Source organism: Orycteropus afer, unplaced genomic scaffold (assembly GCF_000298275.1).
Source record: "Orycteropus afer afer isolate SDZICR_OR568_19922 unplaced genomic scaffold, OryAfe1.0 scaffold00215, whole genome shotgun sequence".
Classification (NCBI taxonomy): domain Eukaryota; kingdom Metazoa; phylum Chordata; class Mammalia; order Tubulidentata; family Orycteropodidae; genus Orycteropus; species Orycteropus afer.
Window position 1 is genome coordinate 782,744 of NW_006921802.1, and position 20,176 is coordinate 802,919.

Below are 20,176 nucleotides of genomic sequence, written 5' to 3' on the forward strand. Positions count from 1 at the left end.
AACCACATGATCATATCAATTGATGCAGAAAAGGCATTTGATAAAATCCAACACCCATTTCTGATCAAAACTCTCAGCAAAATAGGAGTAGAAGGGACCTTCCTCAACATAAAAATGTAACATGAGAATGATTGTGTATGAGATGTTAGGCTCTCTGCAGTCAAAGATTTGTGATTCACAGTTTCAAATAATGGGTTCTGCTATAACAATTCAAATTCTTTTCTGGGTGTGAAAACTTAAAACTTCCTTAAAATTTCCTTAAAAACTTCTTAAAAACTGAGGTGCTCGCATATCTGAATTGGGTGACTTCAGACCTAAATTAAAACTCCATTTTGAATTAAACTAAGATTTTCATTTCTACTTTTTTTTTTGAGGTGTGGGTGTCAAAGTTTTACTGACTGAAAGAAGGTAAGAGTTCACCCCTTAAGAATATTTTTGTAGCTGGCCGCAGCAGGGAAGATGCCTTGGCTAGCAGGAGGTTAGCTAGTAGAACTGATAATGTTAAATGACTGGTATATGCCAAGTCTTACTTCTACATCCTGACTTTCAAATTAACTTGTTGAGAGTTTTTCCACTGCATTTCTGCTAATTTTCTGTAAATTTGTAACTAGATAGAAACTGAGTTTGTTAAATGAGGAGACAGATCAAAGTCTTGCCTGTTTGTAACCCAAAGAATACAGAGAGTTGAGCTTTAACTTTGGAAAATAAACTTGCTATCTTAACAGTACTCACCTAGTGAAATGCCTGGGCCCTAACTCATACCCTCTTAGCCAGATGGGCAATACTTACATTTCAGTCTTGAGATTAGAGTTGATTTGATCTTCACTCCTTTATAACCACATGGTTGGTTGCATTTCAAGGATTTCAACTAAAATTGACCTGACCTACAATCACTCACTAAATCCCCATTTCAAAAATGTTTACCCACTTTGCTTTAGAAATATTGTCTTAGTGAATTTGTATCAGGAGATAAGAAATTAATGTTAGGCTAGGAATTGATGTCAGGAAACACTGTAGTATGATAACCCTTTCTTTGTAAATTTTCCTTCCTTTTTCTGCACTTGTCTTTGTTTACTTTGCCTGATAAATACCTCATTGCTTTCCCTGAAAGCCAGAACACATGTTGCAGTCTCTTGTGGAATGTTGTGTGATTCTTCATTTTGCAAAATATAATTACGCCTTCAATAAAATTTTTGTTTTAACTTCCAGCTGAGTATCAGTCTGCTGTTTTCACTAGGACAGTTCCTGGTAAGTACTCAAGAGTTATTAACTCTAATCATTGCTGCAGAGCAAAGGATATCATCAATGCAATGATTCCGTAAATTTACATTTTCCAGCTGGGGCAGAGGGTAGGGAAGGCTACTCAAACCTCTCAAAAGCTCCATATTTTACTCAGAGTAAAAGTCAAAGTGCTTACATGGAACTACAAGTCCTTCGCATTTTACTCTCTGAACCCATCTCCTACCCCTCAAACATGCCACACATATTCCTACCTCACGGACTTTGCAGTTGCTGTTCCCTCTGTCTGTAATGCTCTTTCCCCAGAAATCTTCACTGATTACTCCTTTACTTCTGGTCTTTGTTCAGATGTGACTTGCCAAGTGAGAGCTTCTCCTACCATCTTATATAAATCTGCACACTCCCCATATACCTCTGACACTACCTGTAGCACTTCCTTGCTTTACTTTCCTCCATAATATTTACTCTCATGTTACACACAATTATCCTTTGTTCACCCACTAGAAAGTAGAGTGAGTCTAGGGATTTTGTTCATTGTTTGATCCTTTGTATTGTTGGAACAGTACTTGATACATAGCAGGTACTCAAAATACTTTTTAGATGAATGAATGAATAAATGAAGGAAGGCAGGCTTGGGTAGAATAGAGATGGTAGGACCAACACAGTGAAAATCCTGAAGTTCAAAAGTATTTCTCACATACCCATTCCAATAAGTCAAGGACTAATTTGGTATACTATTTGTTCTTCTAAGATCAAGGAGAACATAGAAACCCAACATTTTGTAACTTGGTGTTGCTGATGTAAATCCAGTTAATATTCTATTGGTTTAGTACTCAGGGAATGGAACATTTGGTGACAGTGATATGTAGTTGTGTGCTGTTGATTCCAACTCATAGCAATCCTACATGACAGAGTAGAACTGCCCCATGGGCTGTAATGTTTATGGTAGCAGATATCCAGTTCTCATCTGCCACGGAGTGGCTGGTAGGTTTGTCACCAACCTTTCAGTTAGCAGCTGAGGCTTCATTGTACCACCAAGGCTCCTTGATATGCAGGTAGGAGAACAGAAAGAAGCGTGGAAACAAAGTCATGCCTCCTAATTTTACCCTTAGTTGTAGACAGAAAATCATGGCCATCCTTGGCAGTGCTTGAGCAAGGATAACTGAGTACTTGCCCCATGCTGACCCCTGGACTTGTAACCATCATGCTGTAACAAGAATGATCAACTCTTAAGCAAGTATATATGCTATGTTGTATGTAAATTTAATTTCTTCAAATTCTGCCATTTTTCTCCAGAGTTCCAAAGCTCACTCATTAGAAAACATGTCATGGTACCTCAATCTCTTCTAATTTCAAATGTTGTCATAAATACTGAGCCAAATTAGAGTCTAAACTTTCTCTGAGGGCTCCTCCTCATTCTTTGGTTTCTCATCTCCACATTGCTCAGGGAAGCTTGTGCATCCTTGTGAATGGGGAGGTAGAAGAGAGAGAAGACTAGTCAGTGCACTCTCTTCTGGATCCTTCTTGGCTTCATGGAGATGCTGTTCATCTGGGTGATCACTGGGCATTTCTGCCCTGTTGTCCACAGAGGTATGGCTTCTCTGGGCTCTTCTTTTAGGGCCTTTGACAAGGCATTCGTGAAAATCCTGGATTTAGAAGATGCAGAAATCCTGTCCTGACCTCAGACTTCTTCTGACTCACCACTTTGCTCAGCACCTCTGCATGTGGATTACTCATATGCCATATGTGGGTTATGGGCAACTGGGGGCCCTAACTTGGTCATCAGTCTAGATACCCTCTTCTGCACAGTGTGTTCTGCTCCGACCCTGGTATGTCACACTGAACACCAGGCTCCTCTGAGAGGTTGTAGACTCCTGACGCTTCTCTCTGGGAAGTGAGACCCCAACTTCAGTGTTCTCAGACTCCCTGGAACTTAGTTGGGTATTTCCATATATCTTTCTGTTTCATGGTTATATGAAGCTTAGAAACTAGCTTTTAGTTATTTCAAACATCTCCCTGCCACTCATCTAATAGTCGTTGGTCCACAAATATTTACAGCTTAAGAATAATTTTCTTTAGAAGAAGTATCCTTTTAACAATTCTTATATAGTGTTCAACTGTGGCATACAAGTGTAGTATATTGGTTTAAGCCTGGGCTCTGGAGCCAGTCCGCTGAATACTGGCTCTGTCACTTGCTAGTTGTATGATATGGGGGTGTTGTTAACCTCTCTATGCTTCAGTCTCCTCATTTTTAAAATTGGGATAATGGTAGTGCTTACTTGATAAGGTTGTGAGGCTTAAATGAGTTGATAAATGTTTAAGTGCGTAGAACAATGTTTGGCACAAAGAAGATATGCAGTAAATGTTAACTGTTATTGTTGCTAGCTGTCATGTCAGTCCCTGACTCACGATGTCCTGTTACACAACAGAAAGAAAAGCTGTGTGGTCCTCTACCATCCCGTGACCAGCTGGGCATTGGGCTGTTGTGATCCATTGGGTTTTCACTAGCTAATTCTTGGAAGCAGATCATTGGAACTTTCTTTCTGGTCTAGCTCCACTCATCCTAACTACTCAGTCTTCCCCTCATGGGTGGTAGCTGCACATGAGATGCATTGGCCAGGAATTGAAACCAGGGCTCCTGCATGGCAAGTGAGAATTTTACTAGTGAACCTCCACTGCCTCGTTAACTATTACTGTAATAATAATAATTGTGGGAATAACCGTGCACTGGAAATACACCTTTTGGGTCAGTGAACGTAGGCAATGTACTCGGGCCTGTAGTAAATGGCAGAAACATCACTAGACTTTGGCAAGATTTTACCTGTTTCACTGCCACCACTTTCCTTACCCCCTTCAGAGGAATTTAGGATCTTGGACGCTGAAAGGAGAACGGAGTCGACTTCATTGTCTTCCTCAAGGTGCTCTTCTGTAACAGAACCGTTCAACCGCTTTTGATTTTGTTGGGAGTAGGAGCGGGGAGCCTGGGGAGGTGGGCGAGGAGATTCCGGACGCGGACGCCCTGAGCAGCCACAAGAGGGCGCGCTGGGGCCACGCAGAGGCAGCGGCGGGGTAGAGGTGCTGGGGCTTGAAGCTGTAGTAGGGCGCGGGTGGAAAGGGGTGGGAAGGAAGGCTGAGGAAAGGATGTGTGGCTAGCCAAGATCTGCACTTCAGACGGAGCCTGGGAAATCCTGGAGACTTAGGGGTCTAGGGTCCCGGGCGCTGCCGCTCCTCACTACCCACCTCTCCACTCCCACGGCTCCCCCTCAAGGCACGGGCCCTGGTCCAGCTCTTACCAGGGCTCATTTCTGGTGCTTAAGATGTCGCTCCCCAACTGCCTTCCCCCAGGCATTCCGCTCAATCGCCTCACGTCCGGGCATCCCGTTGCTTGGTAACAGGGTCGCCCGGGAGTAGGGCCCCCTACCCACCACCCTTTGCACGTGAGGATTCGGAGCAGGGTGGGGGCAGAGAGCAGGAACAAGGTGCACCTGGGGATCTGGGTCTCGGGTGCGAGCTCTGGGCTGGATCAGCTCCGGGGGACGCTTTCCTTGAGAGATAGCCACGCCTGGGACAGTTGCGTGAAGGAAAAGGCCTATTTGCTGTGACCTTCCAAACCCAGGGAGAATTCCACGTCACCATTCCCCCCACCCTCCAGCATCTTTCCGGCTGACCAGAGCTTGATCTTGATCAAGCCCGTTGGACCAAGCTGTTTAGAAAAAAGAGAATGTTTGGAGACAGGCAAACAACCAGAAACACCTTCCCTTTTCTTTACTCACCATTTCCATTTTTGTTGTTGTTTGCTTGCTTGTTGCGCTTTGTTAGTCCTCATATTCCATCTTGTGTATCAGAGTAGTTTGTGTTTGGGGATTTAAATGGCCCGAGACCAGTATTGTCACCAATATGCTTTTAAAAAGGATTTGTGTTTCTTGTGGTTACCATAAGACTCCTTTGTCCAACAATTGAATTTAAATAACAACACATTAATATATAAACAGAAAGCTATGGTAGAGGCAATAGCCTTCATTTGTCAAACCATGCTGATTACCTATTCACCTGGTTGAACCCCTCCCCAAAATTGATGCTGCTGGAAGCTGGATCAAATAAGGACTGGCTGGCATGGCTCAGTCATCAAGTCCTTGTGCCACTCAGAAAATGCACTGCTTGAGTAAAGTTGTAAATTACTATGTGTATTCCTTATTTCTCCATAATAAAATTACATCTAGAACATAAAGTAATTGAAAATTCAAATTTTAAATGAAAAATTAGGAATTTAAAATCAAAATCAGTATGATATAAAAGTAAATGTGAATAATAGTAGTATTAACTGGTCTTCCTTGTAGGTGTATGGATATTATGCTGTCATTGACAGCCTTGTACTTCAGGGTGGATCTTGAAATGTTCTTTTTGAAGATGAATGTGAAGCCATTCCTCTTCAGTTTCTCATTCCCAGCATGGTAGATCGTATGATTGTCTGATTCAAGATGGCCATTTCATTTTTTACAACTTCCAGTTTTCCTAGATTTGTCCTGTGTACATTCCATGTTCTGATTATTAATGACTATTTGCACCTGTTTGGTCCCATTTTGAGTCATGCCCCATCAGCAAATGAGTGTCCCAAAAGCTTTATCTATCCACATCATTAAGGTGTACTCGGCTTTAGGGAGGCAGCATTTCCCTACTTGTATTTTGAGTGCTTTTCAATCTGAGACGCTCATTTTCCAGCACTAATACAAAGTTTCAGGGCCATTATAACGTTTTCTAGTAATATATCAGACAGTGCTTCACTGGTATTCATTCATAAGGTTTTCATTGGTGAATTTTTTCAGAAGTGGATGACCCACCCTCCTTCTCAGTCTGTCTTAGTCTGGAAGCTCCACTGAAACCTGTCCATCACCGGTGACCCTGCTGGCATTTGAAATACTGGTAGCATAGCTTCCAGCCTCACAGTAACAGGCAAGTCACTACAGTATGACAAAATGAAAGATGAGTGGTAGCTACTGCTATTATTCAAATTTATGCACCAACCATTAAAGCCAAAGGTGAAGAAATTGAACATTTTTACCAACTTCTGCAGTCTGAAATTGATTAACATGCGATTAGGATGTATTGATTATTACTGGTGATTGGAATGCAAAAGTTGGAAGCAAAGAGGAAGTATCAGTTATTGAAAAATATGGTATTGTTGTTAGAAATGATACCACAGATTGCATGATAGAATTTTACAAGACCAACAACTTATTCATTGCAAATACCTTTTTCAACAACATAAATGGTGACTACACATGTGGACCTCACTGAATGGAATACAAAGAAATCAAATTGACTCCATCTGTGGAAGGAGGCTATGGAGAAGCTCAATATCATCAGTCAAAACAAGGCCAGAAGTTGAATGTAGAACAGATCATCAATTGCTCATGTGCAAGTTCAAGTTCAAGCTGAAGAAAATTAAAACAGAGCCAAAATGACTTTGATTACAACCCACCTGAATTTAGAGACATCCGGTGGTGTAGTGCCTAAGGCATTTGACTGCTAACCAGAAGGCTGGTGGTTCAAACCCACCAGCCACTCCTCAGAAGGAAGGTTGGGCAGTCTATTTCTGTAGTGATACAGTCCTGGAAACCCAAGGAGGGGTCGTTGTGAGTCGGATCCCACTTGGTTTGGTTTTGGTTTAGAAGAATAGATTTGATTCATTGAACACCAGTGATAGAAGACTAGATGAGTTGTAGGATGACATCAAGAACATCATATATAAAGAAAGCAAAAGATCATTAAAAAGACAGGAATGGAAGAAAAGACCAAGGTAGATGTCACAAGGGACTTTGAAACTTACTCTTGGATGTAGAGTAGCTAAAGTGAATGGAAGAAATGATGGGAGGAAAAATAAAAGCGCTAAACAGCAGATTTAAAAGGGAGGCCTGAGAAGACATAATAAAGTATTATAATGAAAAGTAAAAACCTAGAATCAGAAAATCAGGAGGGAAGAACATGTTTGGCAATTCTCAAGCTAAAAGAATTGAAGGGAAAATTGAAGCCTCAAATTGCTTTACTGAAGGATTCTATGGGCAAACTATTTAATGAAGCAGGAGATAACAAAAGAAGATGGAAATAATGCAGTCCCTGTACAAAAAAGAATTGGTTGACATTCAACCATTTTAGGAGGTAACATACAAAGAAGAACCAAAGATATTGAAGGAAGAAGTCCAAGCTCCGCTGAAAGCATTGGCAAAAAACAAGGCTCCAGGAATTGATGGAATACCCATTGAGATGTTTGAACAAATGGATGCAGCACTGGAGCAGCTTATATGCCAAGAAATTTGGAAGAAAGCAATTTGGCCTGCTAACTGGAAGAGATCCATATCTGTGCCCATTCCAAAGAAAGGTGGTCCAACAGAATGTGGAAATTATCAGACAATATCATTGATACCACACATAAGTAAAATATTGCTGAAGATAATTAAAAAATGATTGCAGTAGTATATTGACAGGGAACTTTCAGAAATTCAAGCTGGATTCTAAAGAGGATGTGGAACAAGGGGTATCATTGCTGATGTCACATGGATCTTGGCTGAAAACAAAGAATATCAGAAAGTATCTACTTGTGTTCTATTGACAATGCAAAGACATTCGACTGTGTGGATCATAGCAAATTATGGATAACATTGAGAAGAACAGGAGTTCCAGAGCACTTAATTGTCCTCATGAGGAATCATGACCAAGAGCCTGTCATTCAAACAGAATGAGGGAATACTGCATGGTTTAAATTCAGGACGGATGTACATCAGAGTTGTATTCTTTCACCATACTTATTCAATCTGTATGCTGAGCAAATAATCTGAGAAGCTGGACTATATGAATAAGAGTGTGGCATGAGGAATGGAAGAAGACTCATTAACAACCTGCGATATGCAGATGACACAGCCTTCCTTGCTGAAAATAAAGAGAGCTTGAAGACTTACTGATGAAGACCAAAGACTATACAGTCTTCAGTATGGAGTATACCTTAACATAAAATGAAAATCCTCACAATTGGATCAATAATAAGTAGAGAAAATATTGAAATTTTCAGGGATTTAATTTTACTTGGATCCACAGTCAACACACATGCAGTGAAGAAATCAGATATCGTATTGCATTGGGCAAATCTGCTGCAAAAGATCTTTTTCTTTCCTTTTTTTTTTTCCTTCTGATCCATGGATATGACATATCTCACTATTTATTTAGGTTTTTTGTTTTTCCTTCCGGAATTTTTAAAAAAATTTTTTTACTGTGATTCGGGTGAAAGTGTGCAGAGAAAATTCATTTTTCATGCAGCAGTTCATACACATTTTGTTTCATAACATTGACTGTAATTCCCCACAGTGTGACAGCTCTCTTCCCACTTCCTCCCCTTAGATACCTCTTCCCTGTCTCCTTACCTCCCATGCACTCCCACCCCCAGAGCTGTCTCCCTGGGAAAACACTGCCCTTCTGTTCTCCCATGATTGATCACTCCAAGTAGTGTATCTACCTGATGTAAATGTACAGCCTATATATCTGTCTATTGTTTGTCTGGTAGCCACAGGAGTGAGTTCAGTTCCAGACCTGAAGGGTAGCTAGGGGCCATAGTCTCAGGGGTCTCACCAGGCTCTATCAGACCAGCAAACCTGGCCTTTTTTTTTATGTTTCTGAGTTTTGTTTCACATTGTTCTCCCATCCTATCCAGGATCTCCTGCACTGATCCACTTCCGAGTGGTTGACGGGGTTAGTCAGGCACCACCTAGTTCTTCTGGTCTCATGGTCATATACACTGAGTATAGTATGGCCTACCAGTCCCTTGGATTAATTCTTTTTAAAGTGTTAAGGAACAAAGATGTCACTTTGAAGACTAAGGTGCACCTGACCCAAGCCATGATATTTTCAATAGCCTCATATGCATGTGAAAGCTGAACAATGGATAAGGAAGACCAAAGGAGAGTTTATGCCTTTGAATTGTGGTGTTGGTGAAGAATACTGAAAGTACTATGGACTATCAGAAGAACGAACAAGTCTGTCCTGGGAGAAGTGCGGTCGGAATGCTCCTTGGAAGCGGGAATGGCCAAATTTCATCTCATCTACTTTGGTCATGTTGTCAGAAGGGACCATTTCTCTGGAGAAGGACATCATGCTTGGTAAAGTGAAGGGTCAGAGAAAAAAGGGAAGAACCTCTATGAGATGGAGTGACACAGTGGCTGCAATGAAGGGCTAAAGCAAAGACTGTGAGGATGGCGTATGACCAGGCAGTGTTTTGTTTTGTTGTACATAGGGTCTCTATGAGTCAGATCCTACTCAACAGCATCTAACAACATCAGCAGCATCAATATGGACCCAGAGATTCCTATTTTAGTCAGTGCTTTTTTGATATGGGCCCTTCATTCCTGGAACACTTCTTCATTTTCTTGATCATATACTTTCCCTGCTATAGCTCTGAAGTTGGGCATTTCTCCAAAAAGAATTGATTTCCTTTAAAGGAGAATAATACATAGAAGCCAAATTTTAAGTGCTAGATATGCATGTTGCTATTGGATTGTAACTACTCCTAGACCATCTTAGTGGATAGAACTAAGAAATGTCCTTCTGGATATATACACATATGTGCATAGGTACATATGTACATTTACTTAATATTTATTTCTAAATCCAAATATATATGTTGAGAGCCATGAGTTCATGATACCTCTAATTTAAATCCAACATCATAGTGCTCATTCTAGTTTTCTCCCTTTCCATATTTATAATTTCCTTTACAAAAAGTGAGAAACTTGACTTCCATGATCGTTTTTATACTTAATGATTTGATCAACCTTCTTATAAATATCCAATCTCTCAGTGCCCATTTATCACCCTATCCCCCACGTGGATGCCCTTATTATCCCAAGTAGAGTCCAATACCCAGTATGGATCCCTCCTCCCTGCCTTGTTGGGCTCTGATACTGCCCATTGGGCCCTGACACTCCTCATCCCACTTGGGCTCTATTACTCTATGCTAGCTGCCTCTTTGTATAGATGACTTCCATGCCTCCTTGGATTCTGATACCTTCATTGCTAGGTCTGCTTTTCCTAATCATGAAAGTATTCTTTTAGGATTTTTCTCTTCCCTAAAAGTTTCATTGTTTTATTTTGCATATTTAGATTTGTGATTTATCTATTTATATTTATTTTATATACAGTGTGAGGTTTAGGAATCAATATCCATTTTTTAAAAGTATGGCTATCTGACTGGTCCACCATTTATTGAATATAATATACTTTCCCACACAACTATATATTTTTAATGTATTTTAAATATGTATTTTTCATGTGTGCTCTCTTTCTACCATCTTGAGCCTAAAGTTACTCATTGCCTAGTTGCTAAAATCAAATAAAATGATTTTTTGCTTATCCAGAATACAAATTAAAATTAGCCAAGGTAAAAAGGAGCAATGTATTGGAATTTCTTTTAGATTTAAAAATATAAGTGTCTTAGTTAACTAGTGCTGCTGTAATGGAAATATCACAAGAAGATGGCTTTAATGAGAAGAAATTTATTTTCTCAAGAGGCTAAAAGTACAAATTCAGGATGTGGCTCAAGAAAGTCCCTGCTTGTCTATTTCAGCTTTTAGTAGCTACCACCAATCCTTGGCATTCCTAAGCTTGTAGATTCATGTATCTCTGTCAGCTGTCTTCCTCTTCCCCCTGTGTATCTCTGTGTCTATTGTGCTTTTTTTTTTTTTTTTTTTTTAATATAACTCAGAAGTAACTAGGTTTAAGGCCCACCTTACACTGGAATACTTTATTAACATAACAAAAGAAAACGTCCTATTTCTGAACAGGGTCATGCTTACAGGGATAGAGCCACATATTTTGGGGGAGAGGGCATAAGTTAATAAATAACATGGTTGTTGTTGTTATGTGCTGTGGAGTCACACCCGACTCATAGCGACCCCTCCTTGGGTTTCTGAGGTGGTATCACTGTGGAAGTAGATTGCCCAACCTTTCTTCCGAAACTGGATTTGAATTGCCAGCCTTCCGGTTAGCAGTCAAATGCCTTAAGCACTATGCTACCAGAGGAGAAACCCCATTTTTCTGAGTGAAACAAGGAGAAGCCTGGTCCTATGAGATTCTCCTAGACTCATTGGCTGCTGTTGATTACTCACTATCTTCTACAACACTTAGGTGTTTAATACATAGTCAATGAAAGGTGAATGATGTACAGAAAAGTCTGGCAAAAGTATAGTATACTTGCTCAGGCCTATCTCTCACTTTTCCTGTACTTTTGACACTGAATAATTCATTTTCCTGTTTGAAATACGTGAACAAAGGTTAGAATTACAACATTTACTCTGGAGGCTATCAAATTTTCTCTCTCCTTCACATAACTATTTCTCCAGTAATTAAGCTTTTGGTGAAATAATATTGCTTGTTCTTCATGGTGTTAAGAATTGAGGACTTTGTGGAAAAAATTTATTTTCCAGATTTACACAGAGGAATAATAAAACATGAGAAGGTTAGAGAATTTTTTTAAAATCTCCTATAACTTGTTATTATAACTTTTGTATATTGTATATTATAACTTTTGTTAGACTTCCCAATTATGAAACCTTGGTTTTGCCCAAATAGCTTATTTTAAATATATATATATATATTAAGTAACAGATAGAATAAGTTCTATAAGGTAGGCCAGTATTTTATCCAAAGTTAAAATGATAGAAAACAGACCCATTGCCATGGAGTTGATTCCAATTCATGCCAACTTTGTAGGACAGAGTAGAATTATCCCATAGGATTTCCAAGGGTATGATCTTTATAGAAGCAGGTTGTCACATCTTTCTCCTGTGGAGTGGCTGGTGAGTTCAAACCACTGACATTTTGGTTAGCAGCCGAGTGCTTAATCACTGCCCTACCAGAGCTCCTATAAAATTATATATAAATGTAACTAATGCTAGGGCTTGATGTTTATTTCCTGATATGGTACCACACATAATCTGTATTGCCTTCTCAATTTGATGAGACTATATTTTTACTTCACTTGGCCTCACATCAACTAGACAGGGAATATGATTTCTCTGGTCATATGTCAGTCAGTCTATCAACTGCCCTCAAAAAAAGTCTTTGATTTTTTTAATTATAAAGTTCATTGCTAAAGGATAGAAATAAAATCTGTACTGATAATTTTTTTTTTTTTTAACTTATGAGACATGATATTTCAAAATCCTCAAATAGTAACTTGTTTTAAAGAACTCACTTTCATCTGTTGACTAACAGCTGCAGATTTAAGAATCTGGAACAAATTCAAGAGCATTTCACAAAAACAAGCTAGTGAAATCTATTCTTAGCAGCTTACTACCAGACTAAAATGCTTTTGGGTTTTTTTAGCTTCATGAGATCTTTTTTTAAACTCGAGATCCCAAGGCTATCATTAATCATAGCTGACACCTAAAGCTAAGAAAAACAGCCAAATCACCCCAAAGATAAAACAAATTTGGGCAATTGTCCTCCCACTAGTGATTTGGTCAGAAAGGGACCACCATGTGACTTAGGGAGCCCTGGGTGGATAGTGGGTCTTCGGGGCAAAGATTTGATCTAAATGCAAACACCTCTATACTCAGTCTTCTCCAGTTTGCTTTCTGTGTTAATTTTAACCTGACTTCATCTATATAAGAGAATGAATTCACAACTCACTAAGAATAACCAGCAGCTTTGGCTTTTAGAAAGTTGATTGCCACTTTTAATAGGGCTTATTTGTGTCATGAAATAAAATGTGTATGAACTGTTGTGTGGAAAATGAATTTGTTCTGTAAACTTTCACCCAAATCACAATAAAAATTACAAACAAACAAAAAAAAAGAGGGCTTATTTGATGACATAGTGGGGATACTGAGAAAGTCTGTATACTATAAAATCTGGTGTGCTAAAGACGTAGACAGAGAGAAATATCAAGGTAGCTTGAAAAGTAACAATGAGCCGTGACGGTGTAGTGGTTAAAGCACATGGTTGCTAACAGAAAGGTTGGTGGTTTGAACCTACCAGCTGCTCTGGAGAGAAAGATGTGACAGTCTGCTTCTTCATTCAAACATACAGTTATGAAATAAAACACGAACAGTTGAAAGGAAAACGAATTTGATCTGTAAACTTTCACTCAAATCAGAATACAAAGATAAATAAAGTAATAATGATGAAAAAAAAAACAACTTAAGAGTGTTTTGTTTTAATAAGCAATTCCTAGGAAAGGAGGTACTGGTACCAGAAGAGTTATCATGAATTTCTTAGACTTTTGGTTTGAGCTATTTTATATCAATCAGTGGTGTTTTCATGACCTCTCCTGAAGGATATGCGACTGTGATTGAAAGCCTCTCTAATTAGTCCTTGAAATCAATCACTGGAAGCCTCTGTACCCAATTATCCAATAGAAGCCCATTCCCCACACCCTAACTCACCCTCTTTGTGAACTCAATCAAAGACTAACCATTCAAGTGATTGTATTATAATTTCTCTGTTCCTTGGACTCTGTTTTTGTTAGAAGCTTTTTCTTTGGAACCACCGCTTCTCATTCACATGCACTGGTACCTCCCTGCATTTGAATATACCTTTTTCTTTTTTTCCTGAATACATCCTCCTAATTTCAAAAAAAAAAAAAAAAAAGATTTGCAGCCTTGGAAATGCTGGGCAGTTCTCTGTCCTGCAGGGTCACTATGAGTTGGAGTTGACTGAATGGTGATGAGTTGGTTTGGGGTTTGAGAGTGTTAGGGAAAAATATTTCTTTTTGATGGAATGGAATACTTGAGCATGTTTATAGGCTGAGAAAAGAGTCATGGCAAAAAAGAAACAGTGGAAAAATAAGTTGGAAAGATTACTTCTGAAGAATAAAGTAACGGCATGATTGGAACCTAAAGGAAGACAGAAGGAGTAGCAGTTTCTTTGAATATGTGAAAGGCTGGTCATTTTGAAAAGAAGATATAGAGCTATTCTCCTTCAGACAGAGGCCAGAGTATAGGGTACTCACTTTCTCACAAGGTACTTAGGTCAGATAAGCCCTCTGTTTGTGAAGTTTACTGAAGGTGAGAAGGTGTTTATCATTATGAGTGAATTTAGATGCAGTAGTCTCTGCAGTTTCTTCTAGGCTGAGGCATCTTTAATTTAACTGCCAGTACATGATCTACCTTCTTCTTGATGCTATGCTGCTTTCTGGATTTTAGACACTTAAGGAGGAGTGCCAACGCAGGCTATTTTGTTACTTATTAATAATAATAGTATGTTTTTGTTGCTATATAATGGTGTCATTAATATTTCCAATGGAGCTAATGAATTTGCAATTATAAATCCAGACTCCTTGCTTGATGTCGATTATGAGCTATGACATGAATTAGAGGTGGTATCTCTGATCATGGAACAGAATGAAACTACTGGATTGAACCAAGAACTTGGCCACATTGATGGTAAATGGAATGGCCAATAAATCCTCATTAAATGGAATAGCAGTCCAATTAAAACTGATGAAGATAATGCCAAGTGTAGATCATTAAATATTGGAGCGAGCAGAGGTCTCAGATGTCATCCAGTCCAACTTCATTTTGCAGGAAGTTGAAGCCCAGTGGCATGGCTGCAATTAGAATCCAGATTCTTAACCAACTCTTATCAGGACAATCTTCTTAATGATAAAATCATTACTTAATATTCCTATTATTCTACATTACTTTTTCTAGCACTTGTGGAAGATGATTTTATTATAAAGGGAAAAAACATGAACTAATAAGTTAACACTGAAATAAATGAAACAATAAAGCAGAGGGGAGGAATTATGCTAATATTTATGATTCGTAAGTTTAAAGATTTCCAAACCATCTTACTCACTACTGGGGAATATTAATGAGTGGGAATGCCATTTTTTCTCTAGTTGTTTGGCTGTTTACGAATGTTATATTTTTGAAAAATTTCCTCATCTATTAAATATTTATTTGGTGAAGTTTTTGGAAGGATTGGAAATAATGTCAGAAAATAACAATATTATATTACGTCAGGAATTTTGTAGGCACTCAATTAAAAATATACACTCATTTAAAGTAAATAGTCAATGTCTTTATATGTGAGAATGGCCAAACTTTGTCTCACTTACTTTGGTCATGTTGTTAGAAGGGACCATTCCCTGGAGAAGGATATCATGCTTAGTAAAGTGATGAGTCAGTGAAAAAGGAGAAGGCAACAGATAGATTGACATAGTGGCTGCAACAATGGGCTCAGGTATAGCAAGGATTGTGAGGCCGGCACAGGACCCGGCAGTGTTTTGTTCTATTGTACATAGGGTTGCTACCTACAAGTAGGAGCTGACTCGAGGGCAGCTAACAACAACAGTCTTTGTAGCCATAAGGATACAAGTGGCAGGAGCTTTTGTTGTTGTTGCTCTTGTTAGTCTTTGCCTTTGTTTGAGTAACCTGAATTCTAACTCAAAGTCAGTTTTAATTTTTTTAATTCTCTAAATCCTTGAAGTATATTAGAACTGCCTTGAAATAACCCTTGGGTGTTATGAATAGAATATTGCCAGAGAAGTTTCAAGGAGTCAGAATGCATGTGAGCTCAGACTTTTCAAAGTGCCCTCTTCAAATGAAGAAAAGTTCAAGAGAACTTCATGCACCGGATCAGTTTCAGAGTGAAGTGTTAACTTTCTTGGAATTGTTGTTGTTGTTAGGTGCCCTTGAGTGGATTCCAACTCATAGCAATCCTGTGTACAAGAGAACAAAACACTGCCCTGTCCTGCCTGTCCTAGAGGATCATTAGAAACAGCAATCTCTGTCTCCTCTTTCCAGCCTGATAAAGTTGTGCTCGTTTGCTTGACTTTTGAATTTCAACACCAAAGAGTAATGAGCGGGAATAGAAACACTATTTTGCACCTGGATTGAATATTGAAAAGTATATATTATAATAGTTTGGTCGGGGTGGATGAATATGCTAGGCAATGTGCTAGATAATTTTATATGAATTACCATAATCTTATAAAGAATCCTGTAAAGTAGGGATTATTATCTCAATTTTATGGTTGATGAAACAGATCCAGAGAGATTTTCTGACTTCCCCATGTCTTACAGTGAGGAGATGGCAGAGCTGAGATCCAGCTCCACTTAAGTATAAAATTCATTTTCATAACAACAAAACTCTTACTATCTGGGGTTAAACCAAACCCACGGCCATTGAGTAGATTCCAACTCACAGTGACCCCCTTGGGTTTCCAAGGCTGTAAATCTTCACAGAAGTAGATTGCCTCATCTTTCTCCCAGAAAGCAGCTGTGGATTTGAATGGCTAACCTTCTGGTTAGCAACCAAATGCCTTACCCATTAAGCCACAAGAGCTCCTTTATATTGAAGTGCAATCTAGATACCTTAGTTATCTAGTAATGCTATAACAGAGAGCTTTAACAAATAGAAATTTATTTTCTCATAGTTTAATAGGCTAGAAATCCTAATTGAGGGCACCAGATCTAGGGCAAGACTTTCCCTGTCAGCTCTGGGGGAAGGTCTTTCTCTCTTCAGCTTGTTTCCTGATTCCTTGAAGATCTCCATGTGGATTGGCATAAATCTTCCCCCATATCTGCTCACTAGCTTCTGTTTTATCTCTTTTGTATCTCAAAAGAGGTTGACTCAAAATACACCCTACACTAATTCTTCCTCATACATACAATCCAATCCCAAATGGGATTATAACCATAGGCATAGAGGTTAGGATTTACAGCAAATATTATTTGGATATAATTAAATCTGTAACACTAGGAAATTATTTTTAAAAGTTTACTGAGGTCATTGTTGCTCTGTGAAAGCCTATAATTACGCTGCACAAGTGATTAAATCTCTTGTGCAGAAATGATGTGTGATGGCGTAGTGAAGTGGTCAAGAGTATGAACTCTCAAACAGACTACCAGGGTTCAGATTCTGGCTCTACCATGTATTAGAGGAGACCTTGGGCAACCTCTTTATGTTTCAGTTTCTTCATCTATAAAATGGGACTAAAAAGGGTGTTTACTTCACAATGTCACTGTTAAAATTGAATGAATTAATACATGTAAATAATTTAGAACATCGCTTGGCACAAAATAAAAGTTATATATATAGTTGTTTGCTGTTGTTACTATTTAAGCCATGATCAAGCTTTTTTCAGAAAATTTAAGGAACATCTAATAAGGAGCAACATTATTAACCATGTTGTTTCTTTTGAGTTCAGTTTGATTTTTTTTATAAGAAAATGATATAATCTATAATTAAAATGGACATGACACTCAATCAATGACTTCAAAAGTAAGCTATCCAAATGCCTGGTAAGTATATGAAAAGATGATGGTGTCATTAATAATCAGAGAAATGAAAAATGACATACCATGATGCATCTCTCTGAATGACTAAAATGAAAAAGTCAGATAATATAAAACATTATAAGAATGTGAAGCAAGAGGAGCTCTTAAATGCTGCTAATGTATAATCGTACAATCATTTGGGAACAAAAACAACAACACAAGAAAAACCAACAAACAAACTCAGTGTCATGGAGTCAATTCTGACTCATAGCGACTCTATAGGACAGAATAAGACTGCCCCATAGGCTTTCCAAGGCTGTAAGTCTTTACAGAAACAAATTGCCTCATCTTTGTTCATTGTAGAGTAGCTGCTGGGTTCAAGCCATTGACCATTTGGTTAGCAGACCAGTGCTTTAATCACTGTGCCACCGTTATTCACTAGTTTGAAGATGCACATAATAATGACCCCCAATCCTATCACTAGGTATATTCCCAACTGAAATGCATGTCCATGTTTCTCAAAAGACATATAGAAGAATGCTTATAGAAGGGCTATTCATACTAGTTCAAACCCAAAGCCCATCAACAATAAACCCCATTGCTTTTGAGTCTTTTCTGACTAATAGCACCCTATAGGACAGATTAGACATGCCCCATAGGGTTTCCAAGGCTGTCATGGAAGCAGACCGATGCATCTTTCTCCCACAGAGAAGGGCTGGTGGGTTCAAATTACTGACCTTTTGGTTGGCAGCTGAGTGCTTAACAACTGTGCCATCAGGGCTCCTTCCATCAATAATAGAATGGATAAATAAATTGTGTGTCATGCAGTCATACAGTATAATATAATACCAATGAAATGAAGAACTACAAAGCCATGAACATCCATAAACCTAATTTTGTTAAATCAAAGAAGCCAGATACAAGAGTATCTGTAGATTCCATACATATGTAGTTCCAGGTTCCATACATACATAGTTCAGAAACAAGCATGACAAACTATGTTGCTATTGTAAGTTTCTGTGAAGTCAGTTCTGACTCATGAGGACCCCATGTATATGGAGTATAAATGTACTTCATAGGGTTTTCAAGGCTGTGACTTTTTACTTTATTTATTTATTTTTAACTTTTGTGATTTGGGTGAGATTTCACAAAGCAGATTAATTTTACATTCAACAGTTCATACACCTTTTGCTTTGTGACACTGATTATATTTCCCAAAGTGTAACATTTCACCTTCACTTCCTCCCTGTGCACATCCTTTCTCTGTGTCCTTCTTGACTATGCATTCCTGCCTCCCTATGTTTCTACCTGTGCAGATGCTGCTGTTCTGATCTCCTGTGGTTGATTGTTCTAAGGAATTTTTCTGCTTTCTTTGGATGGAAAATTGGGCTATTGATTTGCAGTCTTTATCTTTTTTTTTTTTTTTAAATATAAGAACCTATAGGTATAAATTTTTCTTTAAGAATTGCTTTTAAGGGACTTCCAGTAAGATGGTGGAATAGGTAGACAAGCGACATAGACCCTCTTCAACAAAGAAAGGAAAACACAATTGACAGATATACAGAAGATAATCCTGGAACCCTGAGCTTTGAAAGGAACTATACAGAAGTGGATTAGGCACCAACTAGTGGAAAAACCTGAACGAAAAGAGTGAGTAAAGAGACTGTCAGAGCTGTGAACTGTCAGCTACTCTGACAGGACCAACAGCCTGAATATTTCCAAGTGGGGTTGGGACCTGAGAATTGACCTAAAGATCAACCCTGGTCACCAACGGCTGCGGGGATGACTGTGCTGGTGGCCTATGACTAGGAAGGGAAACAGCATGGAGGGAGATTACCTGAGCTGTGGACTTTCTGATGTCCAGAGGGCACAGTCATTTTGATTGTTTACACGTGGCAGCTATTTTGGATCTTTAAAGTGACCAAGGGTGCAGCCATTTTGAATGTTTAAAAGTGGCAGCCATTTTGGATCTTTAATGTGACTGAAGGTGCAGCTATTTTTAAAGTTTACAAGCAGCAGCCATTTTAGATATTTAAAGTGACCAAGGGCACAGCCATTTTGAATGTCTACAAGTGGCAACCATTTTGGATTTTAAAGTGATAGCATTCTTATTCGGATTCCAGGGACCTAAGAATAGGCTCTGTTTGCCAAGATCGGCTGGGACATACAAGAAGCTGACAACAGGAAAGGAGACAGGTGGTGGGTGTATAAGTGCTGTCAACTAGTGAATAGAGGAGCCAGTACCCTGCTTGCGTAGATAACATACAAAGAAAACTAAAATCATGGGCAAGTCACTCCAACATACAATCACCAATTAAATATAAACACAAAAACGTCACAATGCCTCAGAGACAACAGAGCATCCCAGTCTATACAAAAAAGTAAGATAAAGTAGAAGAAACAAGAAACCAGGATACAAACCCAAAACACATCCCTGAGGAAGATGCAGCCGTGGAACTCCCTTATAAGGAATTCAAACGAATTATATTTAGTTACATTCAGTGAATTGAGAGACAGATCAAGGAAAACACAGAGAAAACCCTAGAACAATTTTGAAAGACAATACAAGAACAAAATGACAAAATAAAGGAAAAATTAGAAATGATACAAAATCTACACACAGAAATCCAGAAAATTAATACTAAATTTTCAGAAATAGATAAGACACT

General features: G+C 38.7%; 1 protein-coding gene across 1 annotated transcript in view; it reads right to left on the minus strand.

Moving 5' to 3' along the window:
* Positions 1–20,176, minus strand: part of CCDC110 (coiled-coil domain containing 110) — a 42,679-nt gene that overhangs the window by 15,447 nt on the left and 7,056 nt on the right. The window contains exons 2-6 of the mRNA XM_007948397.1: positions 17,591–17,612; positions 12,476–12,511; positions 4,885–4,942; positions 4,607–4,801; positions 4,061–4,369 (exon numbers count right to left, since the gene is read on the minus strand). Of these exons, the coding sequence (XP_007946588.1) occupies positions 4,061–4,369; positions 4,607–4,801; positions 4,885–4,942; positions 12,476–12,511; positions 17,591–17,612 (620 nt within the window). The remainder of the gene's footprint in view (positions 1–4,060; positions 4,370–4,606; positions 4,802–4,884; positions 4,943–12,475; positions 12,512–17,590; positions 17,613–20,176) is intronic.